Genomic DNA, 24,092 nt, shown 5'->3' on the forward strand with positions numbered 1-24,092 from the left:
ATTAGTTTAGGATAGAGCATCTTTAAAGACTTTTTTATAATCTTAAATGTAAAACGTATATTTCACTGTTTTGGTTTAATTGTTGTCCTGTTTTCTTCCAGCAAACTTTTTTTTAATTCATGTAATCCAGAATAATCAATTATTAAATTAGTTAACAATTATTTCAATAATTACAATAATCCAATTAATCACTTCAGCTCTAATTTCGGCCATTTTGTTTCCATAATGGCCGCTGTTAGAAAAGGTTCTGACCCGTGAAGTTCTCTCCAAATATCGACCTTTCTGGCACCAAGAAGCTGCAGCTGATGAAACGAAGCGCCGCTCATCGTCCAGCGCCGTTAATGTTCAGGCTGTGGTCAAACTGGAAGGACTGGATTATTCACCGGCTCTGTGGGCCACAAGCGTCACGTTCTGGAGGTCCAGTCATCAGAACTTCATCTCATTTTCTAGTAAATAAACTCAAACACTTTATTCACTGTAAAAACACAAAATCTAACCAAGTTTCCAAGGCAGAGATCTTAGTTCAGTTGAAATAAAACAAACTGACTTACAAGAAATGGGATTTTATTTCAGTCACTAATTTTTAATATTGATGAAAAAGTTTTTGTTCCACTGTAAGAAATATTGTTATAAATAATACTTAAGATTTTATGTTTGTACAGAGAATCAGCCGCCAGATGAATAAAACGTTTGTTTAAACAGGAAGTACTGAGCGTTTCTAAACCCAAACTAAATGTTCATAATCCAGATTACAGCCGCAGATGTTTTCGTTCTGCTGACTCATTTTTCATCTTTTCTTTGAGAGAAACAGAAAAACTCCTGGCGGCTCAGAGTTTCTCTTCTCTTTTCGTTTTTCTCTCTTTTCTTCTCGGAAACATGGAAACCGGCTCAGAGATCTGATTCCTGCTCTGCACCTCGTTTCTTCCTGGCTCCTTCGGTCTGAGCCGTTCAGCTGCATCTTAACGACGTTTAACTGATTTTCAGGGTTCAGACATTCAGAGGAAATGACCAAAAACGACGACGACACATTCGCGCTTTTAGATAGATTTTTACCCAGAATGCAAATGGAAAAAACCGTGAGTGAAACGGTGACTGGGACTGACGAGTATATATTCCATTGAGAGAAAGTAAGTTTCACATCTGCTCAAAAGCCCCCTGGTGGTTGAAGAAAAATCCACATATAAACCGGAAAATACAATATATGAAAAAAAAAAACACTGAATGCTCTCTGGTATGAGCAGGCGGGCCGGATCCGGCATTGTTCAGGGGGCCGGACCAAATGACGTGGCGGGCCGGATCCGGCCCGCGGGCCGTAGTTTGGGGACCCCTGCCTTAGAGAAATGCTGCGTTGCATTTACACAGTAGAGAAAAGAATCAGTCTGACATATTTCTCTGCTGCTTCAAACAGGAAAATAATCCAACTGGGATTATAACCTGTAAATCTGTTAATATTCAGCAGGAAAATTTACTGTTTTCTAACATATTTGAGTTTGTTTTTTCCTAAAACCTTAAATGTCTCAGATTTACTCTGCATCAGGAGAGACGTCTCCAAAATCCAGCAGGAAACGGATAAATTATAATTAATCCCAGATTTTTAAAACATTGAGTGTAAATGAACTGAATGTTTAACTTTTCTTTGTTCGTCTCGGGTTCAGACATGTTCAGTTGGTTCTGAACTTCAGTCCAGCAGATTCTGCCTCTAAATAAAATAAAATAAACTAATGAACCCTTAACACCAGCTAAAAAATAAAACAGTTAAAAACATAACAGAAACTCTGTATAAATATTATTATGATAAAACCTGTAAAGAAAACAGTTCGATGTTCCAGTTCTTGGACGGATCGTTCATAATTTATCTTTTTGTTCTGTGCAACAAACCAGCCTGAGTGCTGCTGGGCGGGTTGCACATCTATGTCTGCAGCTCTACGTTGCACCAATTAAAATGCATGAAGTGCAGCAGACGACCTGCTGGGTGGGGGGGGGGGGCACTGCTGGGCCGGGATTGGAATAGGCCTGATTAGTCTCGCCTCAGCGAGTCTCCGGGCCGATCCATTCAGGAAGCAGAACCTCTATAACTCTCTCTGTGTGTGTGTGTGTGTGTGTGTGTGTGTGTGTGTGTGTGTGTGTGTGTGTTGGCTCACACTGCGGCGTCCTGATGACGGCAGAAAACAAAACCAGCTGAAGATCTGCTCCAAATCGGTTCCTCGGGTTTCAGACTGAAGTTAAAACATTTCTTCCTGAACCAAACTTCATTCAAACATTTTTTATTTATGAAAGTCTCATTAATATTCATACATGACGCATCTAAAGAAACATAAATGGTTTTATTTCCTCTGATTCTGGTTCATCAGTTCCTTTAAATTTTACTCAGTTGATCAGCAGATGAAACATTTAAAGGTTCATAACGAAGCGGAGCTGAAACTGATTGTGTTGGATGATCCAGATGTTTCTGAAACAGCTGCAGGTTGTTATGGTCCATTTGAACAGATAAATAACGTTACTGACTGTGTTGCTGCTGTAGGTTTGGTTCTCCTGGGATAAATGTGAAGATGATCTCAGGAGGCTTCGTTGTCTCTCTGATTTAACAAACACTCGCTTCACTTCCGCAGATTATTTTTAGTCAACTGGGAGGTGAGAAAACTTTCTTATGACCCAGAAAACGATTTAATCTGAAGCTCTGTCCGCCATCTTTACTGATGTTATCATCAGCGCTCCAGGAACCTGTTCAGAGAAATGGTTTGTTGTCAGGAGTTTTCAGTCTGCAGATGTTTTCTCCTTCCTCTCCAGGATGGAGAAGGAAACTAACCTCCCGTCCCGGCTGCCACGCTGCCTCTGAATCAATACCAGGGGACAGATTTTCCGTCTCAGTGGCCGTTAGGACGCCGTCGTTGAGATTTATGTGATTGGTTGGCTGTGAGAGGTTGAGGTTGGCGACCGCGAGGCAGAGAGGAAGACGGATCCTGACAGGCGCTGTAAAGGCAGGAAACCTGCTCAGGGCTGGAAATGAGAATGCAAATGGACGGTGATGAGGCGGCGGTGAGGCGGTGATGAGGCTGCAGTGAGGTAGCAGTGAGGCGGTGATGAGGCTGCAGTGAGGTAGCAGTGAGGCGGTGATGAGGCTGCAGTGAGGTAGCAGTGAGGGGGCGGTGAGGCTGCAGTGAGGCGGTGATGAGGCTGCAGTGAGGCGGTGATGAGGCTGCAGTGAGGCGGTGATGAGGCTGCAGTGAGGTAGCAGTGAGGCGGTGATGAGGCAGCGGTGAGGCTGCAGTGAGGCGGTGATGAGGCTGCAGTGAGGTAGCAGTGAGGCGGCGGTGAAGCTGCAGTGAGGTGGCAGTGAGGCGGCGGTGAGGCTGCAGTGAGGTGGCAGTGAGGCGGCGGTGAGGCTGCAGTGAGGTAGCAGTGAGGCGGTGATGAGGCAGCGGTGATGAGGCGACGGTGAGGCAGCGGTGAGGCTGCAGTGAGGCGGTGATGAGGCAGCGGTGAGACTGCAGTGAGGCGGTGATGAGGCTGCAGTGAGGCGGCAGTGAGGCGGTGATGTGGCTGCAGTGAGGCGGTGATGAGGCTGCAGTGAGGCGGTGATGAGGCTGCAGTGAGGCGGCAGTGAGGCGGTGATGAGGCTGCAGTGAGGTGGCAGTGAGGCAGCAGTGAGGCGGTGATGAGGCTGCAGTGAGGCGGCGGTGAGGCAGCGGTGAGGCGGCAGTGAGGTGGTGATGAGGCAGCGGTGAGGCGGTGATGAGGCAGCGGTGAGGCAGCGGTGAGGCTGCAGTGAGGCGGTGAGGCGGTGATGAGGCTGCAGTGAGGCGGCGGTGAGGCAGCGGTGAGGCGGTGATGGGGCAGCGGTGAGGCTGCAGTGAGGTGGCAGTGAGGCTGCAGTGAGGCGGTGAGGCGGTGATGAGGCTGCAGTGAGGTAGCCGTGAGGTGGCAGTGAGGCGGCGGTGAGGCTGCAGTGAGGCGGTGAGGCGGTGATGAGGCTGCAGTGAGGTGGCAGTGAGGTGGCAGTGAGGCGGCGGTGAGGCTGCAGTGAGGTAGCAGTGAGGCGGTGATGAGGCAGCGGTGATGAGGCAGCGGTGATGAGGCGCCGGTGAGGCAGCGGTGAGGCTGCAGTGAGGCGGTGATGAGGCAGCGGTGAGACTGCAGTGAGGCGGTGATGAGGCTGCAGTGAGGCGGCAGTGAGGCGGTGATGAGGCTGCAGTGAGGCGGTGATGAGGCTGCAGTGAGACTGCAGTGAGGCGGTGATGAGGCTGCAGTGAGGTGGCAGTGAGGCGGCAGTGAGGCGGTGATGAGGCTGCAGTGAGGCGGCGGTGAGGCAGCGGTGAGGCGGCAGTGAGGTGGTGATGAGGCTGCAGTGAGGCTGCAGTGAGGCGGTGATGAGGCTGCAGTGAGGCGGTGATGAGGCTGCAGTGAGACTGCAGTGAGGCGGTGATGAGGCTGCAGTGAGACTGCAGTGAGGCGGCAGTGAGGCTGCAGTGAGGCGGCGGTGAGGCAGCGGTGAGGCGGCAGTGAGGTGGTGATGAGGCTGCAGTGAGGCTGCAGTGAGGCGGTGATGAGGCTGCAGTGAGGCGGTGATGAGGCTGCAGTGAGACTGCAGTGAGGCGGTGATGAGGCTGCAGTGAGGTGGCAGTGAGGCGGCAGTGAGGCTGCAGGGAGGCGGTGATGAGGCTGCAGTGAGGCTGCAGTGAGGCGGTGATGAGGCTGCAGTGAGGTAGCAGTGAGGGGGCGGTGAGGCTGCAGTGAGGCGGTGATGAGGCAGCGGTGAGGCTGCAGTGAGGCGGTGATGAGGCTGCAGTGAGGTAGCAGTGAGGCGGCGGTGAAGCTGCAGTGAGGTGGCAGTGAGGCGGCGGTGAGGCTGCAGTGAGGTGGCAGTGAGGCGGCGGTGAGGCTGCAGTGAGGTAGCAGTGAGGCGGTGATGAGGCAGCGGTGATGAGGCGACGGTGAGGCAGCGGTGAGGCTGCAGTGAGGCGGTGATGAGGCTGCAGTGAGGTGGCAGTGAGGTGGCAGTGAGGTGGCAGTGAGGCTGCAGTGAGGTAGCAGTGAGGCGGTGATGAGGCAGCGGTGATGAGGCAGCGGTGATGAGGCGCCGGTGAGGCAGCGGTGAGGCTGCAGTGAGGCGGTGATGAGGCTGCAGTGAGGTGGCAGTGAGGCAGCAGTGAGGCGGTGATGAGGCTGCAGTGAGGCGGCGGTGAGGCAGCGGTGAGGCGGCAGTGAGGTGGTGATGAGGCAGCGGTGAGGCGGTGATGAGGCTGCAGTGAGGCGGTGATGAGGCTGCAGTGAGACTGCAGTGAGGCGGTGATGAGGCTGCAGTGAGACTGCAGTGAGGCGGCAGTGAGGCTGCAGTGAGGCGGCGGTGAGGCAGCGGTGAGGCGGCAGTGAGGTGGTGATGAGGCTGCAGTGAGGCTGCAGTGAGGCGGTGATGAGGCTGCAGTGAGGCGGTGATGAGGCTGCAGTGAGACTGCAGTGAGGCGGTGATGAGGCTGCAGTGAGGTGGCAGTGAGGCGGCAGTGAGGCTGCAGGGAGGCGGTGATGAGGCTGCAGTGAGGCTGCAGTGAGGCGGTGATGAGGCTGCAGTGAGGTAGCAGTGAGGGGGCGGTGAGGCTGCAGTGAGGCGGTGATGAGGCAGCGGTGAGGCTGCAGTGAGGCGGTGATGAGGCTGCAGTGAGGTAGCAGTGAGGCGGCGGTGAAGCTGCAGTGAGGTGGCAGTGAGGCTGCAGTGAGGCGGCAGTGAGGCGGTGATGAGGCTGCAGTGAGGCGGTGATGAGGCTGCAGTGAGGCGGTGATGAGGCTGCAGTGAGGCGGCAGTGAGGCGGTGATGAGGCTGCAGTGAGGTGGCAGTGAGGCAGCAGTGAGGCGGTGATGAGGCTGCAGTGAGGTGGCAGTGAGGCGGCAGTGAGGCGGTGATGAGGCTGCAGTGAGGCGGCGGTGAGGCAGCGGTGAGGCGGCAGTGAGGTGGTGATGAGGCAGCGGTGAGGCGGTGATGAGGCAGCGGTGAGGCAGCGGTGAGGCTGCAGTGAGGCGGTGAGGCGGTGATGAGGCTGCAGTGAGGCTGCAGTGAGGCGGTGAGGCGGTGATGAGGCTGCAGTGAGGTAGCCGTGAGGTGGCAGTGAGGCGGCGGTGAGGCTGCAGTGAGGCGGTGAGGCGGTGATGAGGCTGCAGTGAGGTGGCAGTGAGGTGGCAGTGAGGCGGCGGTGAGGCTGCAGTGAGGTAGCAGTGAGGCGGTGATGAGGCAGCGGTGATGAGGCAGCGGTGATGAGGCGCCGGTGAGGCAGCGGTGAGGCTGCAGTGAGGCGGTGATGAGGCTGCAGTGAGGCAGCAGTGAGGCGGTGATGAGGCTGCAGTGAGGCGACGGTGAGGCAGCGGTGAGGCTGCAGTGAGGCGGTGATGAGGCAGCGGTGAGACTGCAGTGAGGCGGTGATGAGGCTGCAGTGAGGCGGTGATGAGGCTGCAGTGAGGCGGTGATGAGGCTGCAGTGAGGTGGCAGTGAGGCGGCAGTGAGGCGGTGATGAGGTGGTGATGAGGCAGCGGTGAGGCGGTGATGAGGCAGCGGTGAGGCAGCGGTGAGGCTGCAGTGAGGCGGTGAGGCGGTGATGAGGCTGCAGTGAGGCGGCGGTGAGGCAGCGGTGAGGCGGTGATGGGGCAGCGGTGAGGCTGCAGTGAGGTGGCAGTGAGGTGGCAGTGAGGCAGCGGTGAGGCTGCAGGGAGGCGGTGATGAGGCTGCAGTGAGGCTGCAGTGAGGCGGTGATGAGGCTGCAGTGAGGTAGCAGTGAGGGGGCGGTGAGGCTGCAGTGAGGCGGTGATGAGGCAGCGGTGAGGCTGCAGTGAGGCGGTGATGGGGCAGCGGTGAGGCGGTGATGGGGCAGCGGTGAGGCTGCAGTGAGGTGGCAGTGAGGTGGCAGTGAGGCAGCGGTGAGGCTGCAGGGAGGCGGTGATGAGGCTGCAGTGAGGCTGCAGTGAGGCGGTGATGAGGCTGCAGTGAGGTAGCAGTGAGGGGGCGGTGAGGCTGCAGTGAGGCGGTGATGAGGCAGCGGTGAGGCTGCAGTGAGGCGGTGATGGGGCAGCGGTGAGGCTGCAGTGAGGTGGCAGTGAGGCGGTGAGGCTGCAGTGAGGCGGTGATGAGGCTGCAGTGAGGTAGCCGTGAGGTGGCAGTGAGGCGGCGGTGAGGCTGCAGTGAGGCGGTGAGGCGGTGATGGGGCAGCGGTGAGGCTGCAGTGAGGTGGCAGTGAGGCGGTGAGGCTGCAGTGAGGCGGTGAGGCGGTGATGAGGCTGCAGTGAGGTAGCCGTGAGGTGGCAGTGAGGCGGCGGTGAGGCTGCAGTGAGGCGGTGAGGCGGTGATGAGGCTGCAGTGAGGTGGCAGTGAGGTGGCAGTGAGGCGGCGGTGAGGCTGCAGTGAGGTAGCAGTGAGGCGGTGATGAGGCAGCGGTGATGAGGCAGCGGTGATGAGGCGCCGGTGAGGCAGCGGTGAGGCTGCAGTGAGGCGGTGATGAGGCTGCAGTGAGGCGGTGATGAGGCAGCGGTGAGGCTGCAGTGAGGCGGTGATGAGGCTGCAGTGAGGTAGCAGTGAGGCGGCGGTGAAGCTGCAGTGAGGTGGCAGTGAGGCGGCGGTGAGGCTGCAGTGAGGTGGCAGTGAGGCGGCGGTGAGGCTGCAGTGAGGTAGCAGTGAGGCGGTGATGAGGCAGCGGTGATGAGGCGACGGTGAGGCAGCGGTGAGGCTGCAGTGAGGCGGTGATGAGGCAGCGGTGAGACTGCAGTGAGGCGGTGATGAGGCTGCAGTGAGGCGGCAGTGAGGCGGTGATGAGGCTGCAGTGAGGCGGTGATGAGGCTGCAGTGAGGCGGTGATGAGGCTGCAGTGAGGCGGCAGTGAGGCGGTGATGAGGCTGCAGTGAGGTGGCAGTGAGGCAGCAGTGAGGCGGTGATGAGGCTGCAGTGAGGTGGCAGTGAGGCGGCAGTGAGGCGGTGATGAGGCTGCAGTGAGGCGGCGGTGAGGCAGCGGTGAGGCGGCAGTGAGGTGGTGATGAGGCAGCGGTGAGGCGGTGATGAGGCAGCGGTGAGGCAGCGGTGAGGCTGCAGTGAGGCGGTGAGGCGGTGATGAGGCTGCAGTGAGGCGGCGGTGAGGCAGCGGTGAGGCGGTGATGGGGCAGCGGTGAGGCTGCAGTGAGGTGGCAGTGAGGCGGCGGTGAGGTGGCAGTGAGGCGGCGGTGAGGTGGCAGTGTGGCGGCGGTGAGGTGGTGATGAGGCAGCGGTGAGGCGGTGATGGGGCAGCGGTGAGGCTGCAGTGAGGTGGCAGTGAGGTGGCAGTGAGGCGGCGGTGAGGTGGTGATGAGGCAGCGGTGAGGTGGTGATGGGGCAGCGGTGAGGCTGCAGTGAGGTGGCAGTGAGGCTGCAGTGAGGCGGTGATGTGGCGGTGAGGCTGTCCTGTGTGTTCGCCTGTCAGCGCGCTTTGACCTGCTGACAGCCGCTTCAAATGAAGCTGTTTTATAATCGAGGTTTTAACTGTTTTGTGGGCTGAAAGCCTCTTTGTTTTCCCGTCACTCTGACGCGGAGCAGCGGGAGTCCAGACCCGGTCTGGGATGGTTTGGGCCGGTTTGGAGCCTCAAACAGGCCCAGGGGCCGCAAACAGGCTGCGAGGAACAAAAGATCCTCAGGGGCAAAAACTAGTCTTCATCACAAAAACAAAACAAAAACTGGCTTCAGGAGGAAAAACTGAGAATCTGCAGCTTAAAGGCTCTGGAGAACATCACATCTATTTAACTCACATCTATTTAACTCACATCTATTTAACTCACATCTATTTAACTCACATCTATTTAACTCTCATCTATTTAACTCACATCTATTTAACTCATCTATTTAACTCACATCTATTTAACTCTCATCTATTTAACTCACATCTATTTAACTCTCATCTATTTAACTCACATCTATTTAACTCATCTATTTAACTCACATCTATTTAACTCATCTATTTAACTCATCTATTTAACTCACATCTATTTAACTCACATCTATTTAACTCACATCTATTTAACTCACATCTATTTAACTCTCATCTATTTAACTCACATCTATTTAACTCATCTATTTAACTCACATCTATTTAACTCATCTATTTAACTCATCTATTTAACTCACATCTATTTAACTCACATCTATTTAACTCACATCTATTTAACTCATCTATTTAACTCACATCTATTTAACTCTCATCTATTTAACTCTCATCTATTTAACTCACATCTATTTAACTCACATCTATTTAACTCTCATCTATTTAACTCATCTATTTAACTCATCTATTTAACTCATCTATTTAACTCACATCTATTTAACTCACATCTATTTAACTCTCATCTATTTAACTCTCATCTATTTAACTCTCATCTATTTAACTCACATCTATTTAACTCACATCTATTTAACTCTCATCTATTTAACTCACATCTATTTAACTCACATCTAACATCTATTTCTACGGTGGCCGACAGGTGCAAATGCGCACCAAAAGAGAAAACATGCAAACAAAAGAAAAGACACACCCCCGAATCAAATGCAGCAAACAAAAAAGAAAACACCCCCGAATTAGAAAACACCCCCGAATCAAATGCAGCAAACAAAAAAGAAAACACCCCCGAATTAGAAAACACCCCCGAATCAAATGCAGCAAACAAAAAAGAAAACACCCCCGAATTAGAAAACACCCCCGAATTAGAAAACACCCCCGAATCAAATGCAGCTGTGTCCGAATTCAGGCTCTGCATCCTTTAAAGCGGGTGTTCAGAAAAGCAGCAATGGCGACAAAATAATTTTTGCTGTATTACACTTAAAATTACACAAATTTATTTTTTACAATGTTTTTAGGCGAGAATGTAGATGTATAGATCTGAAATATCTGCTCGGTTCATTAATAAATCACCTACTTCCAATATTGCTCCGACGTTTTCGGAGATGTCTTCTCCCGCTGCATTAACAGCCAGCTTCACTCGCAAGCTGTCAGCTGGCCGGGCGCTCCATGTAGATATTAATAAAGTATTTAATTTATTCCTGAGCAAATGGGTTTGACTGATTAAAGTTAAGCCTTCAAACATAGTTTATTTAACTGTAATGTCTTACTACCTGAGATCTGGAGAGTATTTGAAAATGAATAATATCCCTTGTATACATTAAACATTTTAGAATCAGACAGATTTTCTTTTTACTATGGAACAACCTTTATTACAAAAGGTGAAGAATAATACAGAAATAAAGAGTAAAAAACAACTGAGTCCGTTTTTTTTACTTCGCTGCTCTGTGCTTCACGTTGTCACGGTTGCTAAGCAACATAACGCCGAGATGGAGGCTAGGCAGCTAGCCGGAGGCTACAGCTTCTCTCTTCTGGTCGTCCATATTCGTGGCCTTCGAAGGATCCGTCTTCTGTAGATCGGGCCGTTTCTCACATAGACATAATAAAAGGACAGACGCCTAATGGACCGCTCTCGTCTTATCAATACATACTTATATAAGTATACAAACATAAATAAATAATCATTAATACTGAATAATATACATTAGGCTATGCATGATTATGCACGCACACACACACACACACACACACACATATATATATATATATATATATATATATATATATATATATATATATATATATATATATATATATATATATATATATATATATATATATATATATGTTTTTCAGCAGCTGAGATTGGGTCCAAAATCCGATACCAGATTCATCCGTGCTGTGCAGTGAATCTGTCTCTCCCTTCTTCCTCACGTCGTAGGAAACCTTCAAAACAAAAACGGGACATTTTCGAGTTATCTTACGTTGACTGAGTTAAATAATTAAATAATAGCCATTGTCATCTGTGTAAACTTTGCTGGTGAATGTTATGATTTTTATAATATTGTTTCATTTCTATAGTAGGCTCTTGTATCAGATAATCTAAATGTTGGAGAATGACTGAAACATTTTAAGATTTACGGAATCTCGGTTAGCTGTCAGAGCGGGGGCTGAACACCAAGCACTATAGCTAGCATTAGCTGGTATTTCGCCAGTGGACATAAATACAGTATAGTAATATTCTAATCACAAAAATACACAGTAATATGTCCATCTTACTTGCGAAAAGTCTGTCGAGCCCTCACGTCAGTAGTCCGTCGATCCGATCAACAATATTCCGCAGTGCTGAAGGCATCTTCTGCTGTTTTGGTTGAGCAAAGCAAAGTGTATTTGCGCCGGAGCAGCCAATCGTGGGGGGGAGGGTGTACTCTTTTATTATGTCTATGCTTCGAAGGATCAGTTTCTCAGGGCCCTTTAAAGGATGCAGAGCCTGAATTCGGACACAGCTATTTTTTGTTAGACTCCCCATAGTGGTCTGGAGCACTTCCGTTTTCAACACTTTTTGTTTGCTGCATTTCATTCGGGGGTGTTTTCTAATTCGGGGGTGTTTTCTTTTTTGTTTGCTGCATTTGATTCGGGGGTGTTTTCTAATTCGGGGGTGTTTTCTTTTTTGTTTGCTGCATTTGATTCGGGGGTGTTTTCTAATTCGGGGGTGTTTTCTTTTTTGTTTGCTGCATTTGATTCGGGGGGGTGTCTTTTCTTTTGTTTGCATGTTTTCTCTTTTGCTGCGCATTTGCACCTGTCGGCCACCGTATATTTCTGTTCAGAAACACCCGACCTTTCTACTGTTGAATGTTTGGGTGGGTGGAGCTTTTCTTCTGGTGGAGTTTGGATCCAGGAACCAAACTCCTCGTTTGGTTCTGGTTCTGTTTGGATGCAGATCGGAGGACAGCATCAGCTTTAGCAAGAGAGCTAAATATTTAGACTGTAAGCTAAATATTTATGCAACAACATAAATATTGAATTGGCAAGCTAAACATTTAGTTTACTAACAAAATATTTAGTTTAGTTGCTAAATAATTAGCATAATTGCTGTATGTTTAGTTGGCAAGCTAAATATATATCTAGCAAAATAACCTTTGAGATGGAAAATCAAATATTTAGTTAGCAAAATAAATATTTAGCAAGTCAGCTAAATATTTATAAAACTATCATACTTGCTAAATACTGTTAGCCTGTTAAATATTAAGGTCCGAGTTCCATATTTACTTTGTAAAATAAATGTTTAGTTTAGAACTAAATACTTAGCAGGCTAGCATGCTAACTAAATATTTAATTTGAAAGCTAAATATTTAGTTTCTAACTCTAACATTTATAAACTATGCCTAGCAAGATGAAAATATAATTTTAGTTTTAGTTCTGTAGTTTTTCAGAACCCGACCTTTCTGGACCTTTCTGGACCTTTCTGGACCTTTGGAGCCGTTTCATTGGCCCAGCTGGTTCTGAGGCTGAAACACATGGATCCAGTTTCCTGCCTTTGGAGTTTAACTCCTTTCTGATGTTCCAAATATAAAAATATTCATCATATTTAATGTGTTTTGGTTTTTTCCAGATAATTAAACGGCTTTTTAATCTGATTATGCTCCTTTAATCCGCCTCCATCTCTTTGATGTAAACATGTTTGTGTTTAAACTTCAGGCTGTTTTCATCATTTCTCTCTCTTCTTGCCGGATCAAAGTTCCTGTGTTTCATTTCCAGTCGGTCGTTAATGAAACCAGTCAAACCAGAGCCGCTCCTCCCAGTAGGAACCAGGCTGTAACCTGCGCTCGCCGCGGCGTTTCCTCACACTGCCCTGCAAATCAAACCGTACGGAGTTACAGGGCGGCGATTATGCAAATGAGCCCCTGGGGGGGGGGAGGAAGCAGCTGCTCTGATGGAAACATCTGGACCTGGAGACGCTGCCAGACAGAAACAATAAAAATCATTTAAAATGTGGAAGCTGCATATTTTTCTGCTTGTTAACAAACCAGTGGTGAATATTTCACACCAGCCAGAGCAGCGAACACGTCCAGAACCTTTCATTCAACTTCTGAAAGGTCAGCAGGCTTCAGCAGAACCAGCGGGGTCAGAGGTCACATGTAAAGCTGTTAGCTTCTGCTTCTCACAGTAAATTGATGAATGGAATGAAACCAGAACAGGAAATGACATCACGTCGTCCTGCAGACATGCTGAAGGACTGCTGGTGACCTCTGACCTCCACCTGCTGTTCCCACTGACTGCTGGTTGCTAAGGTAACCGCCTGATGACGCCACAACATCCTGGGATTTTCATCTTGATACAAAAATCACAAATTGATACGAAAGTAAAATTTCACTCAACATTTTAATCTTTCATCTTTTTGTGTGTAAAATTATTTCAATCAACTCAGATTACGACTTTTCTTCTTTAACAACTTTATTTCTGTGATATTTTGAGTTTATTCTTGTACTTTTTAATTTTTTTTCTAGTATTATTCCAACATTATTCTTCTGATATTAGGACTTTTTCTCAAATGACTTTATTCTGGTAATTTTATGACTATTATTGTATTGTTATGTTTTTTTTCTCATGTTATTACAGATTATTATGTTTGACTTACTGCCGTCCAACTTTATTCTGGTAATATTACGAATCAATTGTCATAACTTTTTTTTCTCCTAATTATTATTTTAGCCCTAATACTTTGTCATACAAATCTGATTATTTTATTTGTTTAATTAAAGTATTGCATGCTTAGTTTATTGTTCAGGGGGTAGGATAATATTTTTGACTTGATGATTTGGGATTTTTTGTGGCAAAGTTTAGTTTAAAGCATAAATAAACCATAAAACAAAGCTGAACATTAATAATGTAATTTTCATTAATACCAAATTCTGCAGGAAGCAGCTGAGGAGTCGATGGTGTTGCTTCTGCGTTTTGTTTTGTTTCTGGATGTTTGGTGCCTCCTGTAAGTAAACGAGCGTCTGGCAGTGAGACGATGTTTAATGTGTTCCTGCTTGAAGGCCGCGTCCTGCCGGGGGGGCGGGGGGGTTCTGCTCATAATGCCAAGCTGCATAATGGCTCCGTCATTCAGGCAGAACATGAACGCTGCCTGCAAATAAAACCCAGACTGGATTTACAGCTGAAAGGGCTTCATGTCTGCAAATAGCTTTTCCATTAAGAGAACCAAGAAACACAGAGAGCGCCGTCAATCAGCGGCGGGTCTGCGCTCCCCACCGCGGCGCTTCAGACCCGTATGAACTGCTTTTTGGCAAACGTTTTAAATGAAAGTGAATCAGAGTGAATCCATTTAATGAACTCTCTCTGAGAAACGCAGGAGTGAAACTCTCAGAGTTCAGGAGGAAAACGTGATGAAGTTCAGAAAACAAACTGATGAATGTTTGGTACCGGTTCCGGTTCGGTCGGTGAGCTAAGCTAACTCTGGTTCTACAAACCAGAGTTCAGTTGACGTGAACTCTGGTTCAGTTTGATATGTGAACAGCAAGCGGACCGGAGACCGCTCCAGAAGCAGGAAGTGGACTACAGCGCAGGGCATTCTGGGTAAATACAACCAAAACAAACGTGCCAACCTCGCGTTAGCATTGTGTTAGCATCGTGCTAGTGGGAGAAATCCTCCAACCGCTAAAATCTGACGCCTCCATCTTGTTTCCATCTGATGAAGAAGGAAGTTGCTCTCAGTGTCTTCACTGGTTCTTGGTGCAGCGCCCCCACAGGCCAGGAGGGGAACAGGTTGGTTTGACCACAGCAGCTGGAGGTGGAGCAGATGTTATTTTTATTCAGAGTATGTAAACATCTGGCTTCCGCAGGAGCCCAGACCTGAACTGTCTGGGTGCAGGTCAAAGGTCATGCAGAGCTGCCTGAACTGTCTGGGTGCAGGTCAAAGGTCATGCAGAGCGGCCTTCAGTGTTTCTGAGTGTAGAGTAAAAATCTGGTGGTTTCTGCAGCGCTGCAGGATTCCTGCTGCGTTTCTTCCATCATGTTGGTCCAAACAAATCACGCTCCTGTTTTCTGATCAGTGCGTAGTGACCACGGTTTAATTTATCGGTGCTGGGGCCCCTGGTGGCCCCGGTCCCGACGGGCTGAGCTGAATTTGGTTTCATCTGTTGGTCTGATTAGGATTCATGAGTTTCTCTGAAGCTTCATAAACAGTTTTTCTGTTTTAATCCGTTCATGACGCTCCAAACTCCACAGGAAACTGGAACGTTTGTTTGAGCGTGACGGGATTTCACGTCCCATCATGCATCAGTGAAGCTTCACATCCACCGAGGATAAAGCAGCAGACCTTCAGAAGATTTCTCTTCTCTGTGATGAAACGACAAAAGAAACTCTGGAGAGAAAAACCTGTTTTTTGTTTTTTTACTTTCAGTTTGATGCTCGGCTGAAAAGATTCGACTTGTTTGAAACGAGCCGTTGGGAATCAGAGCCAGGATGAAAAATGTTTTCTATAAGTTTGTCTTTCAGGATGAAGGAAGAACTAAATTTTCTGAATGAAAACAGAAACATAGCAGATGAAGGTCGAGTTTAAGATCCGACATGTTTGATGGGATGTTTGGTTCTTCGGTTTGGACCAAAGAAAAGATTAAATGTTTCCATAATGTTGATCTGAAAATCTGAAGGTGATTCCTGAGACTAAAGAACAAAGAACCTGCTGGTTCCTCACAAACTTTACCAGGATGTGAAATTAAATAATATAATTAAAATCTCTTTAGTTTGTTTCAATAACAATGATCAATAATCTCACTGCCTCCACTGATCCGATTCCTGATGTGAAACGGAAACAAACCAAAAACAGAAAAAGTTTCAATGCAATAAATTCAGGAAAATAATTTAATAAACAAAAGAAAAAATAGAAAAATAAATAGAAGGGAAAAAAATTTAAAAATGAAGAAAAATATAGTCAATAACCAGATAAATGTTCAACAATTTAAACAAAAATAAAACAAAAGTATCTTAAATAAATAAAAATATCAGAATTAATATTTTTTTAATTTTAATAAATGAATGAGAAAATAAGAGGCAAAAAGAATATGAACAAAAAAATGCATTTAAAAAATGTCAAATGAAGCAAATAGAAATTTGCAGAAATTTGAACTCTTATTAAAAATATATTTAAAATTTCTTCATCTCTGTTTTGTACATTACATATTAATTTATTTATCTTTCCATGTCGCACAAACTCATTCAGTAAAATGTAATATTATAAAAAGTGAATTTATTTCATGAACTTTAGAACAAAGTCAAACCCAAAACTGATGAATGTCACAAAAAGGTTTTATTTCTGTAAATATGCAGATTTAATTTCAGCAGATGAAACATGTAAAGATGGAGGTCAATGGGTGAAAAAGTTCAGGTTTAGTTTGTTAAAAAGCGGATCAGGATTTAAAATCAGCTTTTATAAAATTAATTATTCATCTTATTTATTGTAATCGGCCATTTTGTGTCGTTCTCAAAGTGTTGAAGGGATCCTGCAGGTGGAGGAAGGTGTGTGTGTGTGTGTGTGTGTTTCTGTGTGTGTGTGCGCGCGTGTGTGTGCGTGTGTGTGTGTGTGTGTGGGTACAGAGTGTGTTTCGACGCCCCGGCTCTCTGGACGTTCCCCTCGGCTCCGCCAGCCTCATCTGCCTCCATCCAGATTATGTGCATTTCTAATCTGCTGCTGCTGTAAAATGCATGAGAGTGAAGAACCTCAGAGGAGCTGCAGCAGCTGCTGCAGCCTGACTGGGAGCTGCTCTGTGGCTCCAGTTGGACCTTTAACCGCTGCTGCTGGTTTCTCTGATTGTTTCAGTGTTAAGAACCTGGAAACAGGAAGCCGTTCTGACTCCCAGCTCTCCTCACACACAGGGTCGGGCAGCGGTGCTGATGGATGCAGCCGCTGCATGGACTTAATTAGCCGTGAACGCCTGCAGAGCTGCACATCGCTGCTGCAGCTCCAGCCCTGCTGCAGCTCCAGCCCTGCTGCAGCTCCAGCCCTGCTGCAGCTCCCTGCTGCAGCTCCAGCCCTGCTGCAGCTCCGGCCCTGCTGCAGCTCCGGCCCTGCTGCAGCAGAAAAGCTCCCAGTCTCACCGCCGTGGCCTTAACTGGTTTTTAACCAGTAAAGGTTTTCATGCATGCTGCATGTAAACCAGCAGACCTGCCGATTCCCCTCTGAAGCTGCAGATGACTTCAGCATTTCAGGAACATGTTTTTGTTTTTCTCTGTTCACCAAAAGGCCGACATCGTTGAAAATGTTTTCCTGCTTCCTGCCAAACACAACAGAACGAAAAGCAGAACCAGGAGAAGACAGTCGAGTTTTACGGCTGGATTCCATCAGGAGGAAGCAAAAAACACGTTTAGGGACGAAGATTAAAGAATAAATCAAATTCAGCCTGTCAGAGTAAAACTGAGAGGAAAATTCAATTTAATTCATTTTATTTCTGTAAACTCACAACAAACGTCGTCCTGAGGAACTTTAAACAATCAGTCACATCCAAATGATCCTGATTTTCAGTTCAGTTTATTGTTCAGATTAGTTTAGAAAGATTAAAACCTTTAAAAAGTTTAAAAGGTTTCCATGGAAACCAGCAGATCGTTCAGCGTTCCTCCTGGATGGAGCGACTGAACGAAGCCGCGTTCGTTACGTCATTGACTTTACAGCAATACTGAGCATGCATGAGGCGACAGTGGAGAGGAAAAACTCCCAGGAAGAAACCAGAACCAGAACCAGAACCCGGCTCAGTGTGAGACAAAAAGAAACAGATTCAGTTTTAATGAAAAGGCTCCTCATGAAAACTTCTTTATAACCAGATTCAAAACTCACATCGAGAAACTTTCTCATTAAACTTCCTTATTTTAGTGAGATAATTTTTGTTATAATGAGATTTATACACCAGGAAACCCAGAATATCAAATTAAACCAGGAAGATTAAAACAGCAACACTTTGTCTAAAAGAAACAGGAGAGAAGAATCGTCTCAACGAACCGCTTTATGTCTTTAACTTATCTGTCAGTATTTTCATGTCGTTTATAATAAGAAGGTTTTCTGGTTTAAACCGGATTCGGATCCTGGCAGGTAAACATTTCTGTGTAAAACAGAAACTTCTGGGCTTTAAACAGGAGAACAGTTTCAGAGCGAAGTTTTGGATGAAAAGCCTCTAGTGGGACGGATCTGTCCATCCGTCTGTCCATCTGTCCATCCGTCCGTCCATCCATCTGTCCATCTGTCTGTCCATCTGTCTGTCCATCTTTCTGTCCATCCATCTGTCCATCCGTCTGTCCATCTGTCTGTCCATCCGTCTGTCTGTCCATCTGTCCATCCGTCTGTCTGTCCATCTGTCTGTCCATCCATCTGTCTGTCCATCTGTCCATCCGTCTGTCTGTCCATCTGTCTGTCCATCTGTCTGTCCATCTGTCTGTCCATCTGTCTGTCCATCCATCTGTCCATCCGTCTGTCCATCTGTCTGTCCATCCGTCTGTCCATCCATCTGTCCATCTGTCTGTCCATCCATCTGTCCATCTGTCTGTCCATCCATCCGTCTGTCCATCCATCTGTCCATCCATCCGCCCATCCATCCGTCTGTCCGTCCGTCCGTCCATCCATCCGTCTGTCCATCCGTCTGTCCATCCGTCCATCCATCCATCCATCCATCCATCCGTCCGTCTGTCCATCCATCCGTCCATCCGTCCATCCATCCATCCATCCATCCATCCATCCGTCCGTCTGTCCATCCATCCGTCCATCCGTCCGTCCGTCCGTCCGTCCATCCATCCATCCATCCGTCCATCCATCCATCCGTCCATCTGTCCGTCTTTACGGCGTTCTCCTCCGATCCTCGGCGGCCATTTTTAGGAGCTGCTCAGTGTAATTATGAACCATTACATGATTGTTGAGAGCCAGACCTGCTGCAGGCTGAAATCTGAGGAGCAAAGCTCTGCTGACACGTGGAGGCCCGTTATTATCAGATCCTGTGTGTGTGTGTGCGTGCGTGTGTGTGTGTGTGTGCGTGTGTGTGTGTGTGTGTGCGTGAGGGGGTTAATCCTCTTCAGCTCTGCCAGATAAGGAAGCGGCCATCGAGGAGTCACGTTGTGACATTTTATTAACTGATTGCTCATAAAAAGCTGTAAAGGGCAGAACTGATTCAGGATAAGCAGGAGAAACTTCTCTGCGTTTGGAAACCGGCGGCCGGCTGCGACCTCAAACACGCTGACATTTTGGGAAATGTTCCTCGTTAGCGACGCTCTGATGAATGTCAGCTTGATGACTGCATCATCATTTCCCACAAAATAAACAGAAACTCTTTGGTGCTTAAGGATTAACATTAGCACCAGAGTCATTATTTATTGAATTTATGCTGTGTAAGCTTCGTTAAACCACTTTGTTCCCTTTAAATGAGTAAAATCTTGGATGTTTTCATCATTTAAAGCTGTAAATGATTTCCTGTCTCTGCTGCAGATCTGTCAGAGAAGAAGAGCGACCTGAGAGTCTGCGACGTCTCCACCTGCCGATACGGAGGCGAATGCAAAGACGACGGCGCGCAGCTCAAGTGCGTCTGCCAGTTCCAGGTAAAATCCACAAAAAACATCTATCAGCATTCAGGCAACTTTAAATAATCATGTCTCTGCTCAGAGGAATTTGTAAGGGATGTTTGTGAAGTCAGAGCATCAAAAATAACAGCAATAATTTGGGTTATTTAGCCTTTAATAAAGGGATCTTTATTCAAAGTCATATGTTACCTATTAATGCCACATTAATGAATGTCACAGCTTCAAACTAAATATTTAGCTTTAAGCTAAATGAGGTTAAACTTTAAGGTAAATATGTAAAGCTAAATATGCTAAATATTTAGTTTGGAGCCTCATATTTAGCCTGGAAGCTAACATGGTGAAACTATGACTGTAGAAGATGAACCCTAAACAACCCAAATAACTGCTGATAATTTTTGCCTAACTTTACAAACGGCTCCTCATACTTAGTGCCTCATTTGGTTCAAATTATTAAGAATTTCCAAATGTGTTTCTCCAAAATGCATTAGTGATAAATGTCCTTGAAGGAAACTTTTTCAGCTTCATCCTGTCGTCTTCCCAACCAGAACGTCCTAATTAAAGCACCAAGCTCCTCTGCTTTTTAGGATTTTTAGTTTCTCAGTCTTCAGCTGGTACCAAACCCAAACACTCATCTGGACCGATCAGAACTCATCAGCCGGGTCTCAGTCGGCGGTCAGGCCTGCAGGCCGTTCCCGCTCTGATTGGATATGGATTTACAAATCCAAACATCCTGATGGCTCAGATGCTTTTCATGAACAGGCAGAGGAACGTTGCCATGTTGGGCAACACAATCTGATCGGATTATTATCTAAGGACATGAAATTCAAAGAGCTCAGCAGTGACTTTACCTGTTTCTAACTTTTATTCTCTACTGTTATTTTCTGCCATGTTTTCCTCCATTACTCAGAACCTCAGCTGGATTCTGTCCAATCCAAACAAAGATCTGACAAAACCAACTGAAAACCAGAAGCTGCACAGAAACTGAGGGACTGATCACAGACAGAGCAGAAAAATATTCTTTGAATCTGTTTCTGTCTTTTCCATTTAAGTTTGGAAACAATGATGCAGATTTCTGCTTTAGAAACACCATGGAGCTGCTTTAGGGTTTCCTCTTTGCTCCTCATAAAGTCTTAAGTTTTCAGGATTCACGTTGATAAGCATGTTTACTGCCACTGTTGAGTCATTTCTGACCAGTTTGACCTCTGGGTTTGACCCGCAGTGCCACAAAAACTACATCCCGGTGTGCGGCTCTAATGGAGACACCTACCAGAACGAGTGCTACCGACGGCTGGCGTCCTGCAAGCAGCAGAGATCCATCTCCAGAGTCCATGACGGGCCCTGCTCCGCCGGTGAGTCCAGCAAATACACACAGCCCAGAACTGCTACTGACTGAGTCCAGCAAATACACAGAGCCCAGAACTGCTACTGACTGAGTCCAGCAAATACACAGAGCCCAGAACTGCTACTGACTGAGTCCAGCAAATACACAGAGCCCAGAACTGCTACTGACTGAGTCCAGCAAATACACAGAGCCCAGAACTGCTACTGAGAGCTGAGTCCAGCAAATACACGGAGCCCAGGACAGTTACTGAGAGCTGAGTCCAGCAAATACACGGAGCCCAGAATTGCTACTGACTGAGTCCAGCAAATACACGGAGCCCAGGTAGTCCTGGACAGATACTGACTAGGGGCTAGCAGCAGTTTCAACAATAAACACTAGGAGGCGCTTTAAGGTTCCAGGCAGTTAAAGTTCAGCTTCTGCCCCAAAAATACGTCGTTTTTTTTTTTGTTTTACATCCATCAGGATTTAATTTTGACTTTGACTCATTCACTCAAATAATCAACGTAAAAAAAACAAAAACGTTTAGTCCCAAACCCATGAGACGCCATTTGTGAATTTATGTGGTCAAAAATTAACAGCAATAATTTGGGTTATTTTGGGTAAATTTTAATCCAATAATTTGGATTAAAAATTATTTATGGTTAATTTTTTATTTATCATTAATTCTTTAATAACTGTTACAGTTTCAGTATTTAGGTTGTTAACCAAATGTTAAGTGTGAAGATAAATATTTGGCTTCAAATTAAATATTTAGTTAATTAATATTTAGCTTTAGTTTGACGCTAAATGTTTAACATTTATTATGTTAAATATTCAGCCTTAAGCTGAATATTTAATTCAGTGCTAAATATTTGCCTCAGATGAGCAAAAATATTTAGTTGGTAAACTTATATTTTGTTTGGACCCAAGTGTTTAAATTGGAGCTTTAGCTCAGAGCTAACTATTTAGTTTTTAAAATGCGGTGTTGTGTGATGTTCCTGCCGTTTTTAACAGACTGGTTGTTGCTCTAAACTTTGCAGATCATCATCAGCCTCATTGATTTGTGAGGACGAGTCGGTTAATCAACTGATCAATTTTAATTAGGAGCTCCTGATGAAAGTCATTAAAATCTCCTGAAGCTCAGAGCCTCTGAACTGGAAACCGCTCACTGGTTTTATGTTTTATTTGTTCATGCAGAACGTTGGGAACAAATAATTCTGCTGTTCTGGACCGGTTCCAGAAACTTTAGAGTTTAGACGCTTACCAGCGTTTTGGTTCAGTTTTAGATCCGTTTCTGATTCCAAACATAAGAACAGATTTACTGCAGCATTAAAGAGCGCTGAATAAAAGAACAGAAGTCGTTTTTACTGATTGTCGGGGGTTTTGTTGGTGATGCAACAAAGAAACTAAAACAGATCAAAGTTTAAAGGACGAAGCAAACAGAACATCCAAACAACTTAACAGAGAATCTTCATCAGTGCAGATGGAGCTTCTGCATAAATTAACTAACATTATCATCAGGTTGTTGGTTTAACATTTGAGTAGTTTCTGAAAATGCATAAAGCAGATAAAGTTTATTAACTTGCCAAAAGCAGAGACAACGATCAGATGCTAATGCTAACTGATATTAGCATGCTAACTGGTGTTAGCATCAGCATAAAATCACCACTGCTGTGTTGATGTTTGTTTCTGCTGATAAAAACCATAAAAATTCTCTAACCTAAAAGTTTGGGCCTTTTTAAATCTCCTAAATGTTTTCTGAGTGATGAAGAGTTTTCTCTGAACGTCAGCAGCAGGACGATCAGCTGCCTGGAGTCCGACGTCCCTGCAGGACTTCACCGTTTTCCCTCAGCCAACAGGAAGCGGTGATGCTTCAGCCTCCTCTTCCTCACCTCGCTGCTGGTTCCTGTTCCACATGTTTACTGGAAAAAACAGGATAAACACAAACATGTGGGGTCGGTCTGCCTGTAAGATCCGACCTCAGACAGATTGTTTTAGACGAAGGTCTGGACCGAAACACGAGGCGTCGCTTCCACAGCTTCTCTGATTTTCACTGAAAAGCTGAACTCTCCTCGTTTTAACGGCCCGTTCTGATGCAACAGGTTGTGAGTCAGACGTAACGCCACCGACTTCTTTCATGACAGGATTCAGAGGCTGCTGTGTGGTTTTTATCCGTCTCAATTTAATCCAGTTCCAGTCGGCGCCGTTTGCCACCGAAGTGTGAAGGAAAAACTCTGGACTTCAGAAAGCCGAGGAAAAGCTTCATCTGCTGCCGCTTCGCTTCCTTTAGATTTGGGCTTTCAGAATCGACTCTGGAGTGGAAGGAGAAGCCGGTTTAATTTTCTCACTGATGAAATATAACTGCAGAGCTGCAGGAGGAGGAAGAGGAGGAGGAGGAAGAAGAGCTATGGCTGCAGCAGAGACGTCAGCTCTGCTTCCACATGGCAGAACGCTCAAAAGATCGGCTAAAAAAGGAAGGAAGGAAGGAAGGAAGGAAGGAAGGAAGGAAGGAAGGAAGGAAGGAAGGAAGGAAGGAAGGAAGGAAGGAAGGAAGGAAGGAAGGAAGGAAGGAAGGAAGGAAGGAAAGAAGGATCCTCGGGCAGCTTCGATCTTCCCAGCAGTCAGGTCAGAGTGTGAGGTCAGAGAAACGTCCAGGCCTCAGTGAGCAGAGGTTAAAGGTCAAGGAGCAGCTCTCCTTCGCTTCATTAACCCTTTCATTTCCACAGCAGCTTCTGCTGATCCGGCGCCGGCCAAGCAGCAGCTGTTAATGGACGTTTTCTCTAATTCTTCCTCCGTCTGCGATTCGCTGATGGAATCAGAAACCAGGAGACGGTTCTGCTGTCACAGCTGAAGAAACAGAAAGCCGACCCGTCCGCGGTCCAAACGGGTCGCTGCCGGTTCTGGTCACAACACACCAGAGTTTTATCCATTTTTTCCAAACCTTAAATTTATTTTCCACACACAGCTGTCCATCATCGTCCCTGTTCACATCTTGCATCTTATTTACGCCGCAGTCCTTAATTTCAAACATTTCATCCACATTAAATATTCAAGATGTTTAATTTTCTTATCTGGAAACTGCAGATAAACTGAAATACATAAACATTTAGCTAAGAAAAGCTAATCTATGGCAATGAACAAGTAAATAACTTCAGAGAAAAGAACAATAATAAACACATGGAAAGTAATAAATAAACCAAACTAAACAAATAGTAACAGAACATCTTATCGATAATATCAATAGTACAAACTAAACTGGAAATATTTACACTTGGTGAACAGTTGTCAGGATTCCATTGTTGATTAGCTTCAAATGTCTCCATCTTTTAGTCTTTATGTTGTTTTTTCCAGAATGTTGACATTTTTAATTCTGCCTCTCCTTTG

At 46.5% G+C, this 24,092-nt stretch overlaps 1 protein-coding gene across 1 annotated transcript in view; it reads left to right on the plus strand.

Annotated features, from left to right (window-relative positions):
* tmeff1a (transmembrane protein with EGF-like and two follistatin-like domains 1a) overlaps positions 1–24,092 on the plus strand; it is a 52,987-nt gene that overhangs the window by 11,159 nt on the left and 17,736 nt on the right. The window contains exons 2-3 of the mRNA XM_088015035.1: positions 19,296–19,405; positions 20,607–20,736. Of these exons, the coding sequence (XP_087871161.1) occupies positions 19,296–19,405; positions 20,607–20,736 (240 nt within the window). The remainder of the gene's footprint in view (positions 1–19,295; positions 19,406–20,606; positions 20,737–24,092) is intronic.

Source organism: Poecilia mexicana, unplaced genomic scaffold (genome assembly GCF_051168715.1).
Source record: "Poecilia mexicana isolate PSO_F unplaced genomic scaffold, ASM5116871v1 scaffold_17, whole genome shotgun sequence".
Lineage (NCBI taxonomy): Eukaryota > Metazoa > Chordata > Actinopteri > Cyprinodontiformes > Poeciliidae > Poecilia > Poecilia mexicana.